Genomic DNA, 21,377 nt, shown 5'->3' on the forward strand with positions numbered 1-21,377 from the left:
AAGAGATATGGTTAATGTCACAGGACCACCTGTGACAGGCCAGGAGATGTGTTTCACTGGTTAAAGCATTCGGTTAACACTAGTCTTGATCAGTAAACAATGCTCTCTTCAACAAGTACCACCATGATCGTATTTCAAACGGCTAACATTTTGTTTTTAACAGTGAAATTCCAATTAGCTCTATTCCAGTCACTCAATAGTACGGACACTTATCAGAATGTGGCATTCTACAGGCGGCCTCAGATGGATGATCTGGTGTTTACCAGGAGCCTGATAGAAGAGATGAACCAGGTGGACATGAGGGCTGAATGTTTCCCTCTATGTCACCGTCGAGAGTTGTGTAACCTCGTCTTGTACAACTCACTCACAAGGAAGTGCAGAGTATACACTGAAGCCTTTGGCTTGATCAGTGACGGCACAGTTGAAACTGGATGGCAGTACTATGGAAGTGAGTATTAATGAATCATTAGAAAATACCCATTTTAATATTCTTTTAAAATGAATGTGATGTGTGGAGTTACCATTTTCTTAGGCTCTCACACAATTCTTTCGCGATGTTACTACAAATTTCCACTTGTTTTGAGACATCATATATTGCAATCTTTAATGATATTTTAAGAAAATACTGTCTTATGATACCGCAATGTTGTGTTACTCATACAACGATACAACTGTTCAACAAAAGTAATGCAGGAAATGATCTCGATTCGGTAGCAGTGCAGATAATTTTTATTTTCTTTAAACGGTAAGGTTGGTTTAAAAACGTTGTTGGTCTTTTGTCTACTTCTGAATTATGTTCTATTCATCTCATGGGTGTACCAAAGAGGAATTCTGAATATAGCTCTGAGTAGGTGACCAATGAAGAATCGGTCAAAATGTTCACCAGTAGTAAAGTGAGTGAGTGAGTTAAGATTTATAGTCACATCGGCAACATTTCAGCCATATCATGACTTAAAAAGTAATACATTGATAAAAAGTGCACCAGTGGTAAAGATAATATGATGACGAGTGCCTCTAAACGAATATAACCATTTGAATTTTGGGATCGAGAGTCCATCATCAAAACTTTTATCTGGACAAATTGGAATTTCAATCAACCATTGAAATGGCCCAGGCAGGGGCTTCATGGCTCAACCTTTACTAAATGAAATTTAGACTGATGATATTTTGAGCGACTTGTGGACAAACGTCAGTAGTTTGAAGACTATTCTTTGTCTCACTGGAAGCCAGTGTAGTTCTTTCAGTACAAGTGTCATGTGCTCCTGTACCCTGGTCCTGGTGATGGGTCTGTCTGCACAATTTTGTACTCGCTCAAGTGTTAATCTTGTGCTTCATACTAAGGACTGTTGCTGTGGGACAAAGAAAGGATCAGACATTTCACGGTATTCCTGTCTCAATATTTGTTCGTTTTTCCAATGCTCAAGATATGATAGTATGCATTTTTGTAAACGTTGCTCACATGCTTGTTCATGCTGGAGGTTGAGTAAAAAATCACACCCAGATTTCGAAAATTTGGACTTGGGTCGATTGTGACTAGTTTCCGTATTGACTTCATTTGGGATGGCGATATCACAAGAGACTGGACTTTGTCACCAGTTAGTTTGAAAAAGTTGTTTGACATTCATCGCCTGATATCTACAATGCATTTTTAATCCTTTCAAAAGTGACCTCAACTGAAGGTGGCACCAATGGCTTGGGTGTCAGCTGGAATCTGAGACATTGTTTCCTTGCAATGTCTGCAACAGGGATAGTGCATACAGCAAAAAGTACTTGGTCCAGGAATACAAAAACCCCCTCCATTTATGAGAACGGATTGTTGTCGATCTGCAAGGTATGATGATAACTACGGTAAGACATCTCCACTGACGCCAATACCTGATTCCAGCGGCACCCGTGAAGAGCCACCTCCTCGTGGTGGGTGCTGGGTAACGCCAAGAGCTCTTCGACCCCCCGTTGTGGACCCGGGGAATATTTGATCCACCAACCCACGTTTGCCGTGGGTTGCGCCATTGTGTCGGTTGAGGACGGGAAGCTGGTGGTTGAGGGCACTGGGACCTGGAACCGTGTTCCTTTTGCCCAACACACCACTTCGCCCCTTACTTCACCTAGATGGGTGGTAGAACTGGCCCGGTTCTATCAATCGGCTGGTCACGCCAAGCCCTGTGCATGGTGAATATTGTTGCACATTTCTATTATTGGGTGTTGGTTGGCTGGTTAAATGTTCAACGTTCAAATTATCAATATATGTCAATGCCTAGTGTCCTATGCCAGAAGGCGGTGGCTCATGGGCCAATCTGGTGATGTTGACCTCCAAATTCGGTATGTATCCTGTTTATCGTCATGGGCAGAACCAGCCTGGCAGTAGATTTGGTATACAAATACTGCTATTTGCGTCATATTCACTTGAGTATATCAACCTTGTATCCCTGGTGTTTGCGTCTTGGATATCCGTCGCAATTACACACTGTCCTGGTTGACACTCTGTGGTAGTCGGGGAGCAGGGTTGATGAAACATTTACTTTCACCATGGCTCATAATCATACTGGTTCCAAGCGTAGACATTTAGAGTCAAGTTCATCTGATGAGAGTACTACAGAGTTTGATTCCTGGGCTGGATTCCTCTTGATAGAAGCTAAATACCATTTGCCTATTAAACTCAACCCCTTTGCCATTTCAAAGGCTATTCATGGATATTGTGGAGAGGTGAAGAATGTCACCCGACTTCGCTCTGGCTCCTTGCTTGTCGAATGTGTAAGGAAACAACAATCCCTGAATCTGTTATCGATTCATCAATTTGCCAATATTGAGGTTGTTGTTTCCGAACACAGGACACTTAACTCCTGCAGAGGCATTGTTCGGGATGTAACATTATGACAAATTAGACTAGTTATGTAAAGCTGTAAGCAGGGACTATTTTCTGTAGCCGCATAGCATGAAACGGCGTAGGTATATGTTTCGCACTAGACATGTGCGCCCGAATGCAGTGGTGAATAAAAGTATCAACTGATCTTTGGAAGATGTTGTCTATCTCCCGATACAACAACTACACATAAAATATGACACGCAACAGGACCCGTTCCTTGTCCGACATGTCGGAACAAGACATAGCAGCAGAATTGAAAGATAAAGGAGTGTCTTCGGTGAAACGTTTCACCAGAAAAAGGCAAGATTCAACCATTGAACAAACAAATACCTACTTGTTCACTTTTGCAAGGTCCACAATACCACAGTCAATCAAAGCTGGTTATGTCAACATCGGAGTGAAGGTGTATGTCCCCAATCCATTCCGGTGCTTTAGATGTCAGAAGTTTGGCCATGGCTCCAAGAACTGCACTCGTCATACGGTTGCCAACACTGCGGTGACAATCATGAAAATCCTGATTGCCAACAAGCACTCAAATGTGTAAACTGTGATGGCCAACATTTGGCATCCTCAAAACTCTGTCCTGTTTGGCAAACAGAATAATAAATCCTAATAAAAAAGTTAAACAGGAAACAATCGTCCAGGAATTCTTCTCAGTCAGAGGTGCCTGTCCAGAACACCTACAGTGCTCTAGACATGGACATTACTCCATCATCACAGAGTTCTGTGAGGAGTTCTTCTCCATCACGTCCGCGTGAGAGATCACCCATTGAACCACCATGAGTCAGCATTCTGTCTACAAGAACCGTATCTCAAACATACTGATACATTTGATTTTAGGTAGTACAAGTGTCATCACTCATTTTTTCTCTTCCAGGAGATAGAGCAACTGGTGGTGCTCCTATACTAGTCAGAAATAATGTCATTCATAGTGACGTTCACCTGAAAACTAATCTTCAAGCTGTAGCTATTCGCCTTACTTTGCAAATTGCATTTACCCTATGCTCACTATACATTCCACCTTCATCTGCTCTTCGACAATCTGATCTTCAGAATCTATATGATCAACTACCTAAGCCCTGTATCATCATGGGCGATCTGAACGGGCACAACCCTCTGTGGGGCACTACAAGTACAAGCAATAAAGGTAAGGTAATTGAAGATTTTATTTCTGATAATAATTTATGTGTGTTTAATGGTGAATCAAGCACCTATTTGCACCCTGCTACAGGAACCTATTCTTCACTTGATCTGTCCCTTGCAGATGCGACTGTTTACAACGAGTTTGAATCGTCTGTTCATGATGACCTTTGTGGAAGCGATCACTTCCCTACTGTCCTGATAGCTATCAGACCGGATGATGATCCACCTTCATCACGGTGGAATTTCACCAAAGGCCAACTGGTCCTTATTTGAAATAATGTGTGTAGACAAAATGATACCGGACAACTTTGATAATGTATCAGATCCAATACAGCTGTTTTCCGCTGAACTGAATACAATTGCTGAACAAACAATTCCTAAGTCCTCTGCAAATCCTCACATTCGTAAACCATGGTTTAACAATGAATGCAAACAAGCCAGGAAATGTAGGAAGAAGGCAGAAAAACATTTTCGCCGACATCCTACTGTTCATAATTTGAACAAAGTTAAAATTACCAGTGCCAAGGCACGACGGGCATATAAGCAAAACAAGCGCCAATCTTAGAGAAACTATGTCTCCAAAATTAATTCGCGCACACCACCCATGTCTAAGGTGTGGAACATGGTTCAGAGAATAAAAGGCAAAGGCTCCAAATCTGCTGTTCATCATCTTAAAGATGGTGACAATTTACTAACTGACAAATGCAACATTGCAAATAAAATTGGTGAAACTCTTGCCAAAAATTCATCATCGGCAAATTATGTCCCTGAGTTTCAGAGATATCAGAAACAACAGGAAAAGACAAAACTTAATTTCGAATCAAATAACGGTGAGGGATTATAATGAAGTGTTTTCATTACATGAGCTACATACTGCTCTTGAGCAAGCTCATGATACTGCAGTGGGTGATGACAATATACATTACCAGCTACTGAAACACTTACCGGAACCATGTCTGATGACACTTTTAGATATATTTGACCAAATATGGACGTCTGGAGAATTTCCTCCTTCATGGCGTAATGCCATTGTACTCCCAATACCAAAACCTGGCAAGGATCATACTGATCCGTCGAATTACAGACCGATATCTCTAACTAGCTGTGTTTGTAAAACCATGGAACGTATGGTGAATAATAGATTAACTTGGTATTTTGAAACCAATAACCTTATAACAAATATTCAATGTGGTTTCAGGAAAAATCGTCGTACCATTCATCATTTGGTACGCTTAGAATCCGTTGTTAAGAATGCCATAGTAAATAAACAACATGCTGTATCAATTTTCTTTGATCTTGAGAAAGCTTATGATACGACCTGGAAGCATGGCATTTTGAAGGATTTACATGATTTCGGTTTAAGAGGCCGTTTGCCTCTTTTTATATCACAGTTTTTAAAAGACAGGCAATTTCAAGTCCGAGTTGGTTCAAACCCTGTCTGATCATTATAATCAGGATCAGGGTGTCCCACAAGCCAGTATGTTGTCTGCCACTTTATTTAGTATCAAGATCAACAGTTTATCCAAGGTTTTAAACGATTCAATTGATGGATCACTTTTGGTGGATGATTTTAATATTTCTTGTCGTGGGAAAATATGTATACTATTGAACGGCAATGGCAATTGTCTTTAAATAAAATAAATAAATGGTGTCTTGAGAACGGCTTTACATTTTCTAAATCCAAAACTAATTCCATACATTTCTGCCGTAAATATAAACCACATAAAGACCCAGAACTATCTTTAAATGGCACTCCCATCAAAGTTGTCAAGGAGGCCAAGTTCTTGGGTCTAATTTTTGACTCCCATTCAACTTTTTTCCCGCACATTAAATCCCTTTAAAAGCCAAAATGCCTGAAGACCCTTGATTTGTTGAAAGTTGTTTCCAACTCAAAGTGGGGAGGGATCAGGCTACCCTCCTCCACCTATATCGATCATTGGTCCGCTCAAAACTTGATTATGGCTCCATCGTATATGGTGGAGCCTGCAACAGCAACCTAAAACTACTTGATTCTGTCCATCACCAAAGGCCTGAGACTTTGTCTAGGGGTCCTTGAGAAACTCTCCCCATTGAAAGTCTCTATGTTGAGGCTGATGAGCTATTAAACTATCATTACAAAACTCTTGTTCTAACGAGTCTAATTCTGCATTTAACTGTGTTTTCAATCCTCTTTATGAGGATTTATACAACAAAAGTCTTCTCTTGTTCCGCCTCTTGGGCACAGAATTAAGCCATTAATTTCTACTGCTGGCATTGAGCTGGAAAATATAGCTCCTTCCCGTCTTCTTTCTTCTCCTCATTGGCACTTGGTTAGGCCACAAGTTGACCTAACATTAACAGCCTTTAAAAAAAGCAGAAACTAATGAATTACAATATAAACAAGAATATAATCAATTAAAAAGTAAATATAATACATATAAATCCTTATTTACAGATGGGTCCAAGGATGGTGGCGCGGTGGCTTGTGCCACTGTCATTGGATCAGAACGATCTCCTCTCGTTTACCAGATAACAGCTCTATTTTTACAGCAGAAGCAAACGCCATATTAACAGCCTTAAAATATATGTTTAAAAACCCTAAATATCAACAATATATAATCTTTTCTGACTCCACTTTCTTGCCTTCAGGCTATTAAAAATATTTCTTGTAAACATCCACTTTTATTAGAAATGTTTCAATGATATACTGAGCTTTGCAACTGGCCAATACGACATCGTCCTCTGTTGGTTACCATGCCACGTTGGCATTTCTGGGAATACAATGGCCGATTTTTGCTGCCAAGGCAGCACTCAACAAATCTGTGACACCACTTCTGATCCCATTCTCGGATTACAAAGCTAGCATTAGAACTTACATCCGCGATCTGATGCAAAGAAAGTAGGATGCCCAAGTAGGTATCAATAAATTACATGGAATAAAACCAACTATCGGTTACACTTACTTGGGTTGTCAGTCCAGGTTTGAAGAGGTCATCATGCGACGATGTTGTATTGGCTACACTAGATGCGCTCATGCGTACCTATTGAAAGGTGAGGATCCTCCGCTTTGTACCCCTTGTGATGAGAGAACCACAGTCAAGCATGTCTCGCTTGACTGTGTTGATTCTCCATCATAAAGGGATAAATACGTCAATGTAAAACGGTTAAGGGTCTTTTTTAAACTGTTAATTTTCATTTAATTATTGGCTTTTTAAAAGAAATTGATTTAATGAATGAATTGTGAATAATATGTTCTGTACATATATGTATTTTAATTATTGGTAGATTTGCTTAGTAACTTTGACTGTTAGTGTCAGTGCCCTCGAAGGGGTTGAAGTAGCGTAAAATGATTGTCCTCCTGAGAGGGTACGTAAGTCCCAAAACATTCAAAGTAGACTTTTTCCCACACCAAGTTTTAAACGTAGTATTTTTGTTCATTTAGATTTCGGCTAAATTATCCTACAATCACCAGCGGCTGAAGGGATGATGTAAAATCCAACTAGGGTCCATGCAGGTAGCAAAGGTACTGTAAGTCCCCATGGACCCTAGTATGGTGATCTAACTTCAGCTGTTGGCGATCTATAGAGCCCGTGTTTTATATTGTCTTGTCTTCTTTAATTGGAATGTTTTAGTTTTGTTCGCTAGTTTTATATTCATATCTGTGATTATCTGGTATTTTTACTGTCCTTCGTTGGCAGAATTTTATAATTTAACTTAAATCGTTGAAATATTTATAACTTGCTTTAGTCACGATATGGCTGAAATATTGCCGATGTGACTTAAAATCTTAACTCACTCACTCACTCACCTGATTCCAGCACAGATTCCAATAGATTTTCATATTGTATCAAACGCTGAAGACAGATCCAAGAGGACGAGAAGAGAATCGCAGCTCCATTAGTGTCAATGGCTTGAAGTAGATCATTCTGGATATGCAACAGACCAGTTTCTGCGCTGTGTCCTGACTTGGGGCTGACTGTAGAACTTCTCCAAGGTTGTGTCTATAGATATGATCTTGCAGAGCTATGACTCTATATATCACTCCTTCGATTATTTTAGAGAAAAGGGCCAAATTTGAAACAGGCCAATAATCTGAAAGAAGATGTTGATCAAACGTTGGCTTTTTCAAGAGGGACTTTAACAATGCTTCTTGATGCACATGTGGAAGCATCTTCTCTTAGTGATTTATTCGTGATGGTAGTGAGAATGGGTGCAAGAGCATCTTGACACTGTTTCAGAAGCCACGTGGGAAAGGAATCAAGGGTACATGATTTCGTAAGACTCTTCATGAGAACTTTCTCAACTGCTTCTTCACAAGTTGGTGTGAATTCAGACAGTGGTGCCAAAACAGGAGGGTCAGGCACATCATGTTCTGTCCTTGCATCGCTGCTGTCTTCAACTATACTAGCCACATAAAGAAACTGTGCATTGTCAAGAAATTATCCCAGTTGATAAGTACGATAACAATGTCAAAGGTACATATAAACTTTAATTGAGGGATCATGAGACCATAACAAGTCGGGAGAATTTCAATTGAAAAGTCAATCACAATGACGTCACGAGTCAACAAGCGGGACAGGGGTCAAACGACCATGTCACAAGCTCAATAACGGGTATGTCCATCATCGGCATTGAGAACAGCAGTACATCGACGACGCATAGAGCCTATCAAACGTGCAAGGAAGGCTTGTGGGATATCACGCCAGATATCTCTCAAGTTCTGTTGCAAGGTCAAGGACGTTATCTGGAGAATGAGGAAGACGGCGTAGACGTCGATCCATCTCGTCCCAAACATGCTCTATCGGGGAGAGATCCGGTGAATTTGCAGGCCAAGGCAGTAAGTCAACGTTGTGATGTTGCAAGAAATCCATAGCAGCCCTTGCCGTATGAGGGCGGGCATTGTCCTTTTGGAATGTTAACCCAGGGCCATGACGTTGCAGAAAAGGAACTGCCACAGGTCGAAGAATCTGATCCCTGTAGCCCACACCAGTTAAGTTGCCCTGAACAATCACCAAAGGAGTTCTTTGGCGTGCTGTTATTCCACCCCAGATCATTACGGAATCACCACCAAAGCAATTCCTCTCCAAGACACAGAGCCTGTGCATAATGTTCTCCCACGCGTCTATAGGCACGCTGACGTCCATCAGTATGGAAATGGTAAACCTGGACTCATCTGTAAAACAACATTTCTCAACCAAAACAAGGGTCTGCGGACATGATTTCGGCACCACATTCGGCGAGCTTGTCGATGACGTTGTGTCAGGATAGGCCGTATGGCGGGACGTCGTGGTCTGATCCCGTGATGACGTAATCGTTGTCGAACTGTGTTAAAGTGGATACGGCGAAGTCCTAGGATGGTTCGGGCAGTCAACACTGCAGTCTGAAACCTGTGGCGAAGATGGGTCACCCTTATCCATCTGTCCTGTCTTGGTGTTGATACACGTGGACGTCCAGAACGTGGCCGATCGATGACGTCATTTGTGTTCTGGTAGCGTCTCACCAGTGCAGAAATGGTGCTCCGGTGGCAGTGGAAATGTGCAGCCACTTGTCGTTGAGACACATTCCCCACGGACCATCCCAATGGCCTCCTGACGTTGTGCAGACGTGAGCCTTGGCATGCTATGCGTTTCAGTAGCCGCTTAATTTTTTGAACGATCGCAGGGGCAGGGGTTGAGCTTTCCAAAGTGACAGTATTGTGTGGCATTCATTTGCTCTGTTTCTCTTTCCCGGAATGCACGTGAAACAAGGTATTGCACGTCTCAAGGACGAACCCACTGACGTCATGGAACGTGGCACGTGCATGCATGTTGCATACATGTCACTAATCTCTGAGTTTAAATCCTTATGTGTCTACACAGGTTTGATAATTAAATATTTGTATGCACAGTTTCTTTATGTGCCTAGTATATATCAAATGTTTGCGGGTGTTCTTATAATTTTGATTGCCGATGGGACGTTAAATATTAACTCACTCACTCACTCACTCTTATAATTTTGAGAAATTGTTGTTTTACTGTTCTGCAGATTAGTGTTTTTTTTCATGAAAAGCAGGGGAGTTGGTTACCTAGTACACAAAATGTCCTCAAGATTCAAGTCAATGAGCTGATTCCATCTTTGATGATCGTGATTAGTTCAATTTAAGTATGACTGGCGAAAATATATTAATCTTGTTTTCTATGTCAAACCCATATTTGTTATGAGTGATATAATGTATACAACAGTGTGGCTTGGGTTACAATAAGCTAATACGTGACACAGGTAACGTTCGGGACTGTGTAACGTTTTGACATAAGACTTAAACAGAAAATATGTCCCCGTTTATGTTGTCATGAGACTTTTTATTTTGTATTCCATTTACTTGAAGTTGGGGCTGCACAGCTACACACACGTAACAAGAAAATCTAATTCCAGTAAACCCAGATGCCTCGGTTGGTGACCTTAATGTTTCTGTGTCGTTCCCAGTTACCTGTGTCAACTTTAAACTTGACAATGCGCACGCAGATGTTGACGTCATCAACACTGTCCCCAAAGATGTCTGCAACTCCAACATCATTGCTGCCGCCGACAACACATCTTCATGTCATATTGGTGCATCATGGGAAGTGGTGCCAGTCAAGTGTCTGTCATGCTACACAGGCCTACCACAACAGTACGCAGTAGGTTGACGACAATCTGTAATGTATACAATAATGTTTAGAATGGTGACATACAGGACAAGACTGATTACTAATAAATTATTTTTAACAAAAGAGTGAAATAAGACCATATATCTAAGAACCAAATGGGATATCGTTATGGTATATCTTCGCAGTTTTGTTACAGTGAGTATACACTTGAGTATAAATATATATTTGTAAATGGAAACAGGCTTTTTTTAAACGTACGTTTTTCAAACAGTATCCATACGCGGGACATACAGAAGAATTGACCTTTGACCTTGCTGCAGGGATGAAGCTGAAGATGGAAGTGTCAGGAGACAGAACTCTATCGTAAAGCTGACTGTAGCAGATTTGTTTTGCACCGAATATTTTAGCAATATATTTGCGGCGCATATATATTTCTGTTTAATGACATCTACAAGCGAGAATAGGTGGCAGAAGGTCCCATAGCATGAATATAATGACGAAATCTCCTCAACCAAATTGAATGATGTGGCGTTTATTCAGGGTAACCTTAATAAAATGAGGACAACCAAATCCTTGACAAACAATGCCAGATTTGAATAAACTCCCATAACGTTTCACAGTATCCCTATATAACATTTATGATATTCTTTTACCAGTGCATCTGCATAAATACATGTACATGTCGTTTGTCACAGCAACGAAGTCTGGATGGTAACCCTGACCGAGGACATCGTGTATGTGTTGTCTTTGAGATGGAGCACTACCCCAACTGTAGCCATCTTCAACACTGGGCAAGGTGGAGAATATGGAGTAGAGGAAAGACTGTATGATCTTGTCAGTGAACAACATCAGCAGCTACCGTATTGAAATCCACATCAGTCAGTCTACCTTCGAGGTATGCAACGTACACATCTTTAAGATGAAATCTAGCGCATGTATGGTGATAGATACAGTAACTGACTTTGTTCAGATAAAAAGAACAAACTAAATGCTTACATTTTTTTTTTTTTGCTGATAAGAAAGTTGCACTTCGACTTCAAGACGATTAAACAGACACCACACATCTGACTTTCTGATTCAGGGATATCAAGTTTTACTGTTTTCTCTTTCCAGACCTTTGTTGACGGAGATCTGTGGATGGCCAACCAGATGCGTCTACCTTTCATCGATGTCCGACGTGTAAAAGTTAAAGGCTTCACCGCACTGCACAGTTTCCACGTTGGCTATGATATGTGCTGATTTCAAGTGATGACTTTCGAATTAACGAGAGATGTACACTTTAGCCTCCTGTAATCATCAACAATGTACTGTGCACGTTCAACATTTAGGCTACATAGAGACATATGTCACATATCTGTGCTGTAGCTGTTGTGCTGTGCTACTTTCAACTAATGTTATGTGACTCCTTAACTAAACTGTTAACCTGGAACCACATCCAGTTCCTTAAAGGACTGACACCAAGAAACAACAAAGAACGTGATGTAAGTAACATTTGTATTCTAACAGTAACAACGTTCACAAATCAATACACGTCACTTCAAAGATATCGCACTAGCGGTTCACGTCACTTCAAATATACTGAGTCAAAAAAGAAACTTCACAAAATGTAATTTGAAAAATAACGAATAATTTTTCTCTGATGATACATCTATGTATCCGAAATGGGATCCCTACCTTTCGACTCTAGAAAAACGTTAGCAAAACCCACTCAAACCCATCCATTCATCATGCAAATGACGTTAGTGCCAAATCAGGTTTTTGCACGTGCAGTCGATCACGTGATCTTCGCATCGAAGTTTTCTTCATATGCACGTGTTTGCATTGGCCTCAAGAATTGAAAAAAAAACACCAGTGGCACGGGTTCGATTTCAGTCTTAGTTAGTTATGTTCATTTGCATGATAGAATGTTTCCGTTTTGCACATTATAATTAGTTGATAGTTAATACTATATATTCTCTGTCCCAGTTTCCGGAAGCAGTAGAGCATGAAGAAGGGATGTAGTGCGGGAGGTGAGGTTGGATGTAATTGAGTAGGTGAAAGAAAATAGACGCTAGCAACTAAACCTTTTATAAAAACAATTATGCCCCAAAACTTCTGAATCCCCTTTAAACGCTTTAAACCCCCAAAATAAATAAGCGCCCCTTTTCAGAAATTAATATCTATTCTTAAGCATAGGTAGGGGGATAAAAGGGGGTTACGGGCGGAATCAATTGGTGTACAGCTTGTCAAACTTTCAATCCACATCGGTATCACAGCCCTCACAGGCCACCACACCTGGGTACAGTCTGTCCAAGTTTTATAACCTGGCTAATGCCGCTTCACCATCAGCTTGTCGGCCGCCGTAAGTCGGAGCGACGGTATTGCACGGACTTCACGTGGTTGAAACTGACACTGGGAGAGCAGAAGCTTGGCTCTCTTTACTACGAAGGCCTAGAGGGGTCAAAAATGTTTTTGAACTTTCTTTTTTTAAAATTGATAATAACCACTTTTGTTCTGGTAATTATCACTCCGCGACACATCAGGACTGTTGTATCTTTGCTCCTGACGTATACCGATGCATGTCCCCACAGTATCTCTATCAGCAATACTCTGACCCTTGAAATTTGGGTTTTGATATTCACGTCTGTTGTTCAACGCCACACTCAGCAGCAATATTGAAACTCTATAGCGGATAAATATATGTATTTAGACTTATCGTGATTTGCTTTTCTTCATTGACAAATCCAATGACCTGAAAATTCTGTTGTCTCTTTAAAGTTTGGCATTACGAGAAAAAAACTATTCCAAACTAGGGCCAAATTTATGACAAACCTGCAATTTGGTTCCAAGTTTTAAGCATCGAAGTTCATGTGAGAGGAATGCTCAGGGACTCGAACTCGAAATGGGTCAGAATAACAGCCTTTTATCCTTACATCCCTCTGTATCGCGGAAAATAAAAATCTTCAATATAACTTATTTGTAAGTTCCAGGACTGCAAATACCAATTGCGCTTTTAACGGCTTTCAGTATATATGTGTTATGAATTGAGAAAAGTTTTAATCACGACATGGCTGGAAATATTGCCGATGTGACTTAACTCACTCACTCACTCCACTCATCACGTTCTCATTTAATTATACTAACTGAAAACCTCCTGATAAACAAATCATCGAGAGACGTTTTACAAAACCAAGCGGTATGACATATATAAAGCCCAAAATGGTAAAATATTATCAAGAAAAACTATTTCATGGAACTGGACACCAGGTCACGACGACCTAGCACGTGCAGTCAGTGAGTTTGCCACTGAGGTAGCGTCTCCTGGGTGACGCAGCACGTGCAACATTTGCTGTGGACGCTCGCCCTCCCACCAGTGTCGAAATAAGATCTCAGTGATAGGCCTTATTTTGGAAAATAATGTCGAGTAAAACGTAAACGCTTTCAAAAAATGGAAAACGTCTTCATTTTTCAAAAGGAATACTAATTTTGATAAGGCTGAATATCGCCGATGTTCAAAAGGTGAGTGAGTAGAGTGAATATTTAACGTCACGTCGGCAATATCTCAACCATACCGTGACGAAAAACAAGGTTGAAGAATAAAACCTGTCGGCGATGGACAGTAAAGATATTAAGTAGTATAATAGATGTGAATATAAAACTAGCATGTAAACTAAATGCAGTATAAAACGTTGCGGGCTATAGATCGCCAACAACCGCAGGTAGATCACCATGGGCCGATGTTCCAAAGAATATAAGAAATGTTTGAATACACATATAAATAAAGATAAAATGAATTGATCAGCCCCCTAAAGAAAGCTAGAAAATACCAAGCAAAGAGTAACAAATGTAATAATTATGAGAATTTCCAGGCTGCAGTGGTAGAGTTAATGAAGAAGATTTGTTCATGTCTGTACAATGAGAAAGTGTTGTTATTTTAATATATATTGTTTATAGATAATGTAGGCTATTTATAAAAATAACAATATTTTAAACCTATCCTATCTCAATGATTTCTCTCTGCTTCCGGCACTGAGTGGAACGAATGTAAACTTCTCCTGAAGGTCTCTTCTTCTGTCCATACACGCGTGTTCTCCCAAGCTGCCCTCCTTCGGGACAGGTCCACTAGTCCCCTCACGAAGTGTGCAGCATGCTCCCCTACCAACCCACGTGACTACCTCTGAGTGGTCAGCCCATGCCCTTGACGCACGGCAGAGTGGACGTGTTATATCTTTGAGTTTGTGTTGTGTTTCGTATCATGGGGAAACCTGATCCTCCCACTGAAAGCGTAAATTTTGCGTTCAATGTAAGAAGATTTTCCTACTTGGGAGGACGTACATTTGCGTGTGTTGATTGTGTGGGTCAATGTTCCTGTGAGGAACATTATGATAAATGCCTTGGGCTTGTCTATTGAGGGACTTCAAGACATAAAAACGGGTCTGTACACGTAGGCTTGCAGATAGGGCTAGAAATACTTCTACTGGCCACCATCCTTCCTCTACTAAGAAAGCTCGTTTGGCTCGCCCCACACTCACGGCTCAAGTCGTTCTAAATCCTCGCCTCCCGGAGCTGAGGACTTTATGGATGTTTCTGTCTGATCTTCGTACTTTTCAGAAGACGTACGACAGCTTTTGGGACGCTTCCCTCAGCTTTGATCGGCGTCTCAGAACCGTTCTGGGGGTGGTTTGCAGTTGAGAGAGATCTTACCGCACCCCCAGGCTTCAGGGGAAGCCTTTGATCCACATTTTGGTGTCTTCGGGGATTTCTGGTTTGTCTCAGCCCATGACTACAGTCAGTTCGATTCACCATTCTGATTTGACCAGTTTCTCCTGGTCACTCTAGACGACCCTCCTGTTCGATCTTACTTGTCCGAGCGGTCTAAAGCTCTCCTTGCCGTTCGAGAGGTCTCCTCATGGTTCTGTTACGTAGATCGATGCTGTGGTCCTTGTTCACCCCAGCGAACCGATTTTTCATCTTCGTTGTTCTTAACGATCAAACTGTGGCTAGACTATCTCAAATTGCCAATACCAGGAGAAGGTGGTGTAAACTAGCTAGGTTCAATGCAGGAAGCAAATGTACTGTGAGTCCCCATGGTCCCTAGTATGGTGATCTACCTTCAGTTGTTAGCAATCCTATAGCCTGTGTTTATATAGTATTGTCATCTATAGTTAAACTGTTTTTTAGATTTATTAGCTAGATATAAATTCATATCTGTGATAATCTAGTTATTTTACTGTCCTTCTCGTTGACAGGTTTTATAATTTACCCCATTAATTACTATATATAACAATTTATATGGCTGAAATATTGCCGATGTGACTTTAAAGTTTTAACTCACTGACTCACCATAGCCTGTGTTATATTGTATACCTGTAAAGATCTGGGCTAGAATTCATATGTAGTAACCCATGCTTGTCACAAGAGACTAGTGGGATCGAGCGGTCACGCTTGCTGTGTTTTGGAAGACACGTCATAAGTCCTGGGCTTAATAACGGAAAACGACCCCTCGTTGCCAACAAATATAAACCCAATAATTAAGCCCAGGGACTTGTAACTGGAGAATGATTATATGACAGTAAAATGGAATGAACTTTGATATAAACGGAATAATGGCAGAACACCCTGAACCACAAACAATCACAAAGAACGCACAGTTATAAACTTTCTTCAGTCTTTAAAATGTCCGTTTAAGTGTGCATTACTGAATTGAACCGGTCTCAAAGTCAAGTTCAAGCTCCTTGTCAAACGGATCCTCCTTGGCTTCATCGTCGGTGTCATCATCTCCTGATTTGGCTTCAGGTTCCTCCAGACCAGACTGGAAGCCTGATAAATTGCGCAGTCTTCCATTGATAACTTCTTTTCTGGGACCTTGCAAATCCTTGCTCTGCAATTCCACACCCATTCAAACGACCTTTTACGGTTGCTTCCTGAACTGATGAGACCGCAGTTGATATCATTTTGAAGGGTTTTCTCATGGGGAAGGCCTCTTTCTGTTTCCCGTTGGAGTATATTCCTGTTCTCCATTGCCACAGTTCTCTGAGCTCAGCTTTAAATGGTCCGTTGACTCCACCAGACACCTCGAGCTGGTTGCAAACATGGTGTAGGTTTTGGCGGGATGATTTTGGTCACAACATTTAGTGACTTCAATGCTTTGATGACTGATTCCTGTTGTTGCTTTTATGACTGTCCATAAATAGCAGAGATGGGATGGTTGCAAAGAATTTGCCCCTGGACTTCAAGACACTGTCAATCCAATTTAGCATCAACTGTTCGCTCATCGAGATACACAACACGAGAGTAAATCTATTTTTGTCATGTCCTGCATGGATAGCATCAACATTCTTTTGTTACTGAAGAAGTCGAGGGTGTTGGCCCCAGTTATGTCCACGAAGCACGGCGTTTCCTCCATGTTGAAGATAACAGGTTTTGGACATTCCAGTGTTAAGTGTTCAATACTTCGCAAGTGATATTGTGCAATGATTTTGATCATCATTGGATTGCGGTTATCCTGTTGAGCCTGGTGTGTTATCTTTCTATGATGCATTGAGTGCCGCTGACAAAACTTAAAGATCAAATGGCCACTGCATTTGAGTACGTCGTCAGGAATATATATTTCTTGTTTTGAAGAAATAGACATTTCTCTCAAAATTATGTAGTTGATTACGTCTAACTTAATCCTCTCCCCTGGAACCAATAGAATAGTGTTTCTTCTAGTTTTGGAACTGGATGGTTTTCTCATTATCTAAAACATGCTTTCAATAAAAAAATGATAATGGTCTGTAAATATGGAACCTTTTATCTTTCAGTTTTGACCATAACGAAATATAAATCGTCACTGGCGAGATTTCCCTGCTCTGTGCATAATTTATATGTTGAAACTGGGAGATACCAAAAATTGAAATTCATAGGTACGTTTATACTGCAAACAGACTATAAATCAGTTCTCATCACATGCTCCCTGAGCGAGGACCGTATGCAAACAACTGAAGAGACAGAGACATGTCACAGCTGGGATTGATGAAATAGTGTAAGATGTTTAGGTTTTATGATGTTTTTAAAAGCACATCCATCCAGTAAAATAAAACTAACCACAATCTTTATTTTTTAATTATTCCAGGCTGGGGTCCATCTTGTTTTGCAGGGATGATGCGGCCGCTGTTTCCAACACACCTACACGCACATCCACAATATTTTGGGGACGTGATGGAAAAGGTAAGGTCTGCACATGAAATGTAGACGGAACATCTCAGCATTTTAGAAAAAAATACGAGTCTCTTAGATTCCAACGCTCAGTAGTGTTGATGCGGCCGCTGTTTCCCAACACACCTACACGCACATTCGACCACGGCAGCCCTATATATCTATATCTATATCTATTACATAGATAAGTAAGAAAACAGAATGTTTTTCTCCAACATGTTTCGTTCTTTGCTCTTCAGGAGAGATTAAAGAACGAAACATGTTGAGAAAAAGGCTTCTTTTATTTTATCTATGTAATATGTCTGACTGAACACCTGTACTATTTTGGACATTTTGTGCGTATATATATATATATACTGAGTCAAAATAGAAACTTCACAAAATGTAATTTGAAAAATAATGAATAATTTTTCTCTGATGATACATCTATGTATCCGAAATGGGGATCCCTATCTTTCGACTCTATAAAAAACGTTAGCAAAACCCACTCAAAACCCATCCATTCCTCGTGCAAATGACGTTAGTGCCAAATCAGGTTTTGTACGTACATTCGATCACGTGATCTTCGCATCGAAGTTTTTTTTTCATATCCACGTGTTTGCATTGGCCTCAAGAATTGAAAAAACACTTTTAAACCACAGTTCTAACGGTATTCGAAATGCCACGATTGTCAAATATGCAACGTGAACGTGCCGTTGGCATGTTGCAAGCGGGAAGATCAGTTATTGACGTCGCAAAGAGCAATGGGATGCAGCCGTCGTACTTTGTATGACTTGCGAGGTCGTCTTTACAACAAACTGGCACCACTTCTGATCGCCTGCCTCGGGTCGTCCACGTGTAGTGACGTCACAAGCAGAAGACCGTCAAATCGTCCTACGTCAACTACGCGTGAGAGATTTCTGCCGGCAACACGAACCAGGGCTGAGATGTTTAGAGGTCGACTGTCCTCACAGACCATTCGAAATCGGTTGCGGGCTGCCAATCTCCATTTTCCACGTCCATAGCGTGGGCCGATATTGACGGCGTTTCATCAACGTCAACGTCTGCTGTGGGCCCAATGTCACCTCCGATGGACCCAGAGAGAGTGGAATCGAGTCGTCTTTAGCGATGAATCCAGGTTTACCCTCGGATTCGCGGACGGCAGGCATAGAGTCTGGAGACGACGTCGTGAACAGTATGCGCAATGTTGTGTCCAGGAAGTCGACAGATTCGGGGGCGGAAGTTGCATGGTGTGGGTGCTTTTCTGTGGGAACAACCGTTCCCGACTTCTGGTCATCCGTGGAAACCTCACAGCTGCTGCTTACCGTGACCAGGGTGTTCACCCCTGAACTCGTTGCTTTCATGGCGGCTCATGGCCCAGGTCTACAGTTCCAGCATGATAATGCTCGCCGCATACCGCGATGTTGACACGAAATTTCCTTCAAAACGCTGGAATCAGCGTCATGGACTGGCCTTCGAGGTCCCCTTGACCTTAATCCAATAGAGCACGTTTGGGATGCACTTGGGAGAAGGCTTCGTAGTCTTTATGTACCAACCTCAGAATTTGCAGGAACTTGGCGCTGCCTTGCAAGAGCAATGGCGCAGAATCCCCAACCACGTGTTCACAAGCATCAGGCAGTCGTCGATGAGGAGATTTGGTGTTTGGCAGCAGTGAATGCGCCCAGGGGCCGCCATACACGATATTGAACTGAGAGACATGTCGCATTTTTTCTTGTGACTTGACTTTCTGTATACCCATGTTTTGTAACGGCGGTGTAGCCTAATGGAACTGATTATGGCAGTGTATCGAATACACTCACACAGAACTCAGCAATGAAATAATAACACAATTTAATCTTTCATCTTACCATCTCGTGTTCTTTTATAGTGCCCTGAAGAAAGAATGTGAAGTTTCTTTTGACTCAGTATATATATATGATACTCCACGCTGGGATGACATGTATTTTGCAGTTTTCGGCCATTTTAATGATATATTTCGGGAAGAGATTGAAAGGTATGGTCTGCATATGAAATGTAGGCGGACATCACAGCATTTCAGAAAAAATACATCTATTCCAGGCCGTGAAACCTTAGGTAATGCTTGCACCAAATAACATCAAGAAATTTCTTATGAAAACTCCATTTATTTGTATTGAAGATAAAATGCAAAGGAAATTACAGATCACAACGTCTTTCCAAGGGAGGCTAATAACTACTCCACTCTGTACATTAGTATATAAATGAGTCAACAGACAATGTTTTCATGCTTCAATTCATTGTGCAAAATATTTGAATTCAAGAGATGGAAATTTCTATGCCCTATGAGGAATGAAATGCCCTATGGGAAAGGGCCTTTTGCAAACTTATGGACTTAGTCAAAAATGAACAAATGTTAGTATATATGGAAATGACAAAGTATGTGTAAGAAACAATAATAATAGCTCAGAAAGTGGCATTAGCCACTTAGGGTGTCAGAACAAGGCTGTATTTTAAGTCCCTTTCTGCTTCCATTTTATCAGTGAATTAACTGTGTCAATATGTAATAACTGTGCAGACGGTATCCAGTTACACACTCCTTGTTAAGTCTATTATTCTTGTTACTCTTTGCGAATGGCATTGTCTTATTTCCTAGCATCATAAGTGGTCTACAGAATCAAATTGATCAACTTGAAATCAGTTCTGGTAAAATGGAATTTGGACGTTAAAAGGAGTAAAACAAAGGTTGTTTTAAGATTGATGGGAAACTTTCAAAAGAGAGAAATGCATTTACAGAGGAAAAAAATTAGAAACTACAAACGTATATGAATATCTTAGATTCTGTTTTTCTGATTATCTTTGTTGTTTTAACTAGACAAAACAGGCAAAACTGTACAAGCCTAAATTGTTTTGATAAATGTAGTTAGAAATATTCGTAATTTTGGGAAATGTCATCTAAATCATTCCTTATAAAATTTGATGTTAAAGTAAGCCGAATACTATAATATGGATCTGAAATCTGGGGTTTGAATACTTATGATTCTTTACAAAAAAACATTGAGATGCTTGAAATCTAGCAGTCGGATCTTAAAACCTATATGACTAGCCCGAAGCCATGTATCATCATGGGCGATCTGAACGGTCACAACCCACTTTGGGGAAGTGACCATACTAATACAAAAAGGTAAAATCTTTGAGGAATTCATTTCCGATAATAATTTATGTATTTTAATGATGACTCAGCCAATTCTTATTTTACATCCAGCTACGGGAACATATTCTTCCCCTGGATCTATCACTCGCCGATTCCAACGTATATAATGAATTTGAATGGGGTACATGATGACCTATGTGGGAGTGATCACTTCCCCACCATTCTCAAAGCGGTCAACCCTGGTGATGATCCACCTTTATCACGACGGAATTTTGCCAGGGCTAACTGGTCATTGTATCAGACACTATGTACTGATCACTTAAAACATGTATGACATTTTGCGAACAGCGAAGATCCTTTACAGTTATTTTCAGATATACTGGAACAACATTGCTGACCAAACTGTACCAAAGTCCTCTGCAATTCCACACCTTCGTAAGCCATGGTTCAATAAATGACTGTAAACAGGCCAGAAAGTGTA

At 40.8% G+C, this 21,377-nt stretch overlaps 1 protein-coding gene across 1 annotated transcript; it reads left to right on the forward strand.

Moving 5' to 3' along the window:
* The first annotated feature begins 243 nt into the window (after window positions 1–243).
* LOC124274645 lies at window positions 244–11,850 on the forward strand. Its single transcript, XM_046710005.1, has 5 exons — window positions 244–448; window positions 10,448–10,641; window positions 10,883–10,974; window positions 11,307–11,445; window positions 11,725–11,850. The coding sequence occupies exons 1-5, from the start codon at window positions 244–246 to the stop codon at window positions 11,848–11,850; spliced, it is 756 nt and encodes a 251-aa protein (XP_046565961.1).
* The last annotated feature ends 9,527 nt before the right edge of the window (window positions 11,851–21,377 follow it).

This window comes from Haliotis rubra, unplaced genomic scaffold, assembly GCF_003918875.1.
Source record: "Haliotis rubra isolate DU_JTF1 unplaced genomic scaffold, ASM391887v1 Scf1924, whole genome shotgun sequence".
Lineage (NCBI taxonomy): Eukaryota > Metazoa > Mollusca > Gastropoda > Lepetellida > Haliotidae > Haliotis > Haliotis rubra.

Coding starts and splice junctions, on each gene's coding strand:
- LOC124274645 (XM_046710005.1), top strand. CDS start 244: ATGGATGATCTGGTGTTTACCAGGAGCCTGATAGAAGAGATGAACCAG. Junction 449..10,447: donor TGGATGGCAGTACTATGGAA/GTGAGTATTAAT, acceptor TGTCGTTCCCAG/TTACCTGTGTCAACTTTAAA. Junction 10,975..11,306: donor TCAGGAGACAGAACTCTATC/GTAAAGCTGACT, acceptor CGTTTGTCACAG/CAACGAAGTCTGGATGGTAA.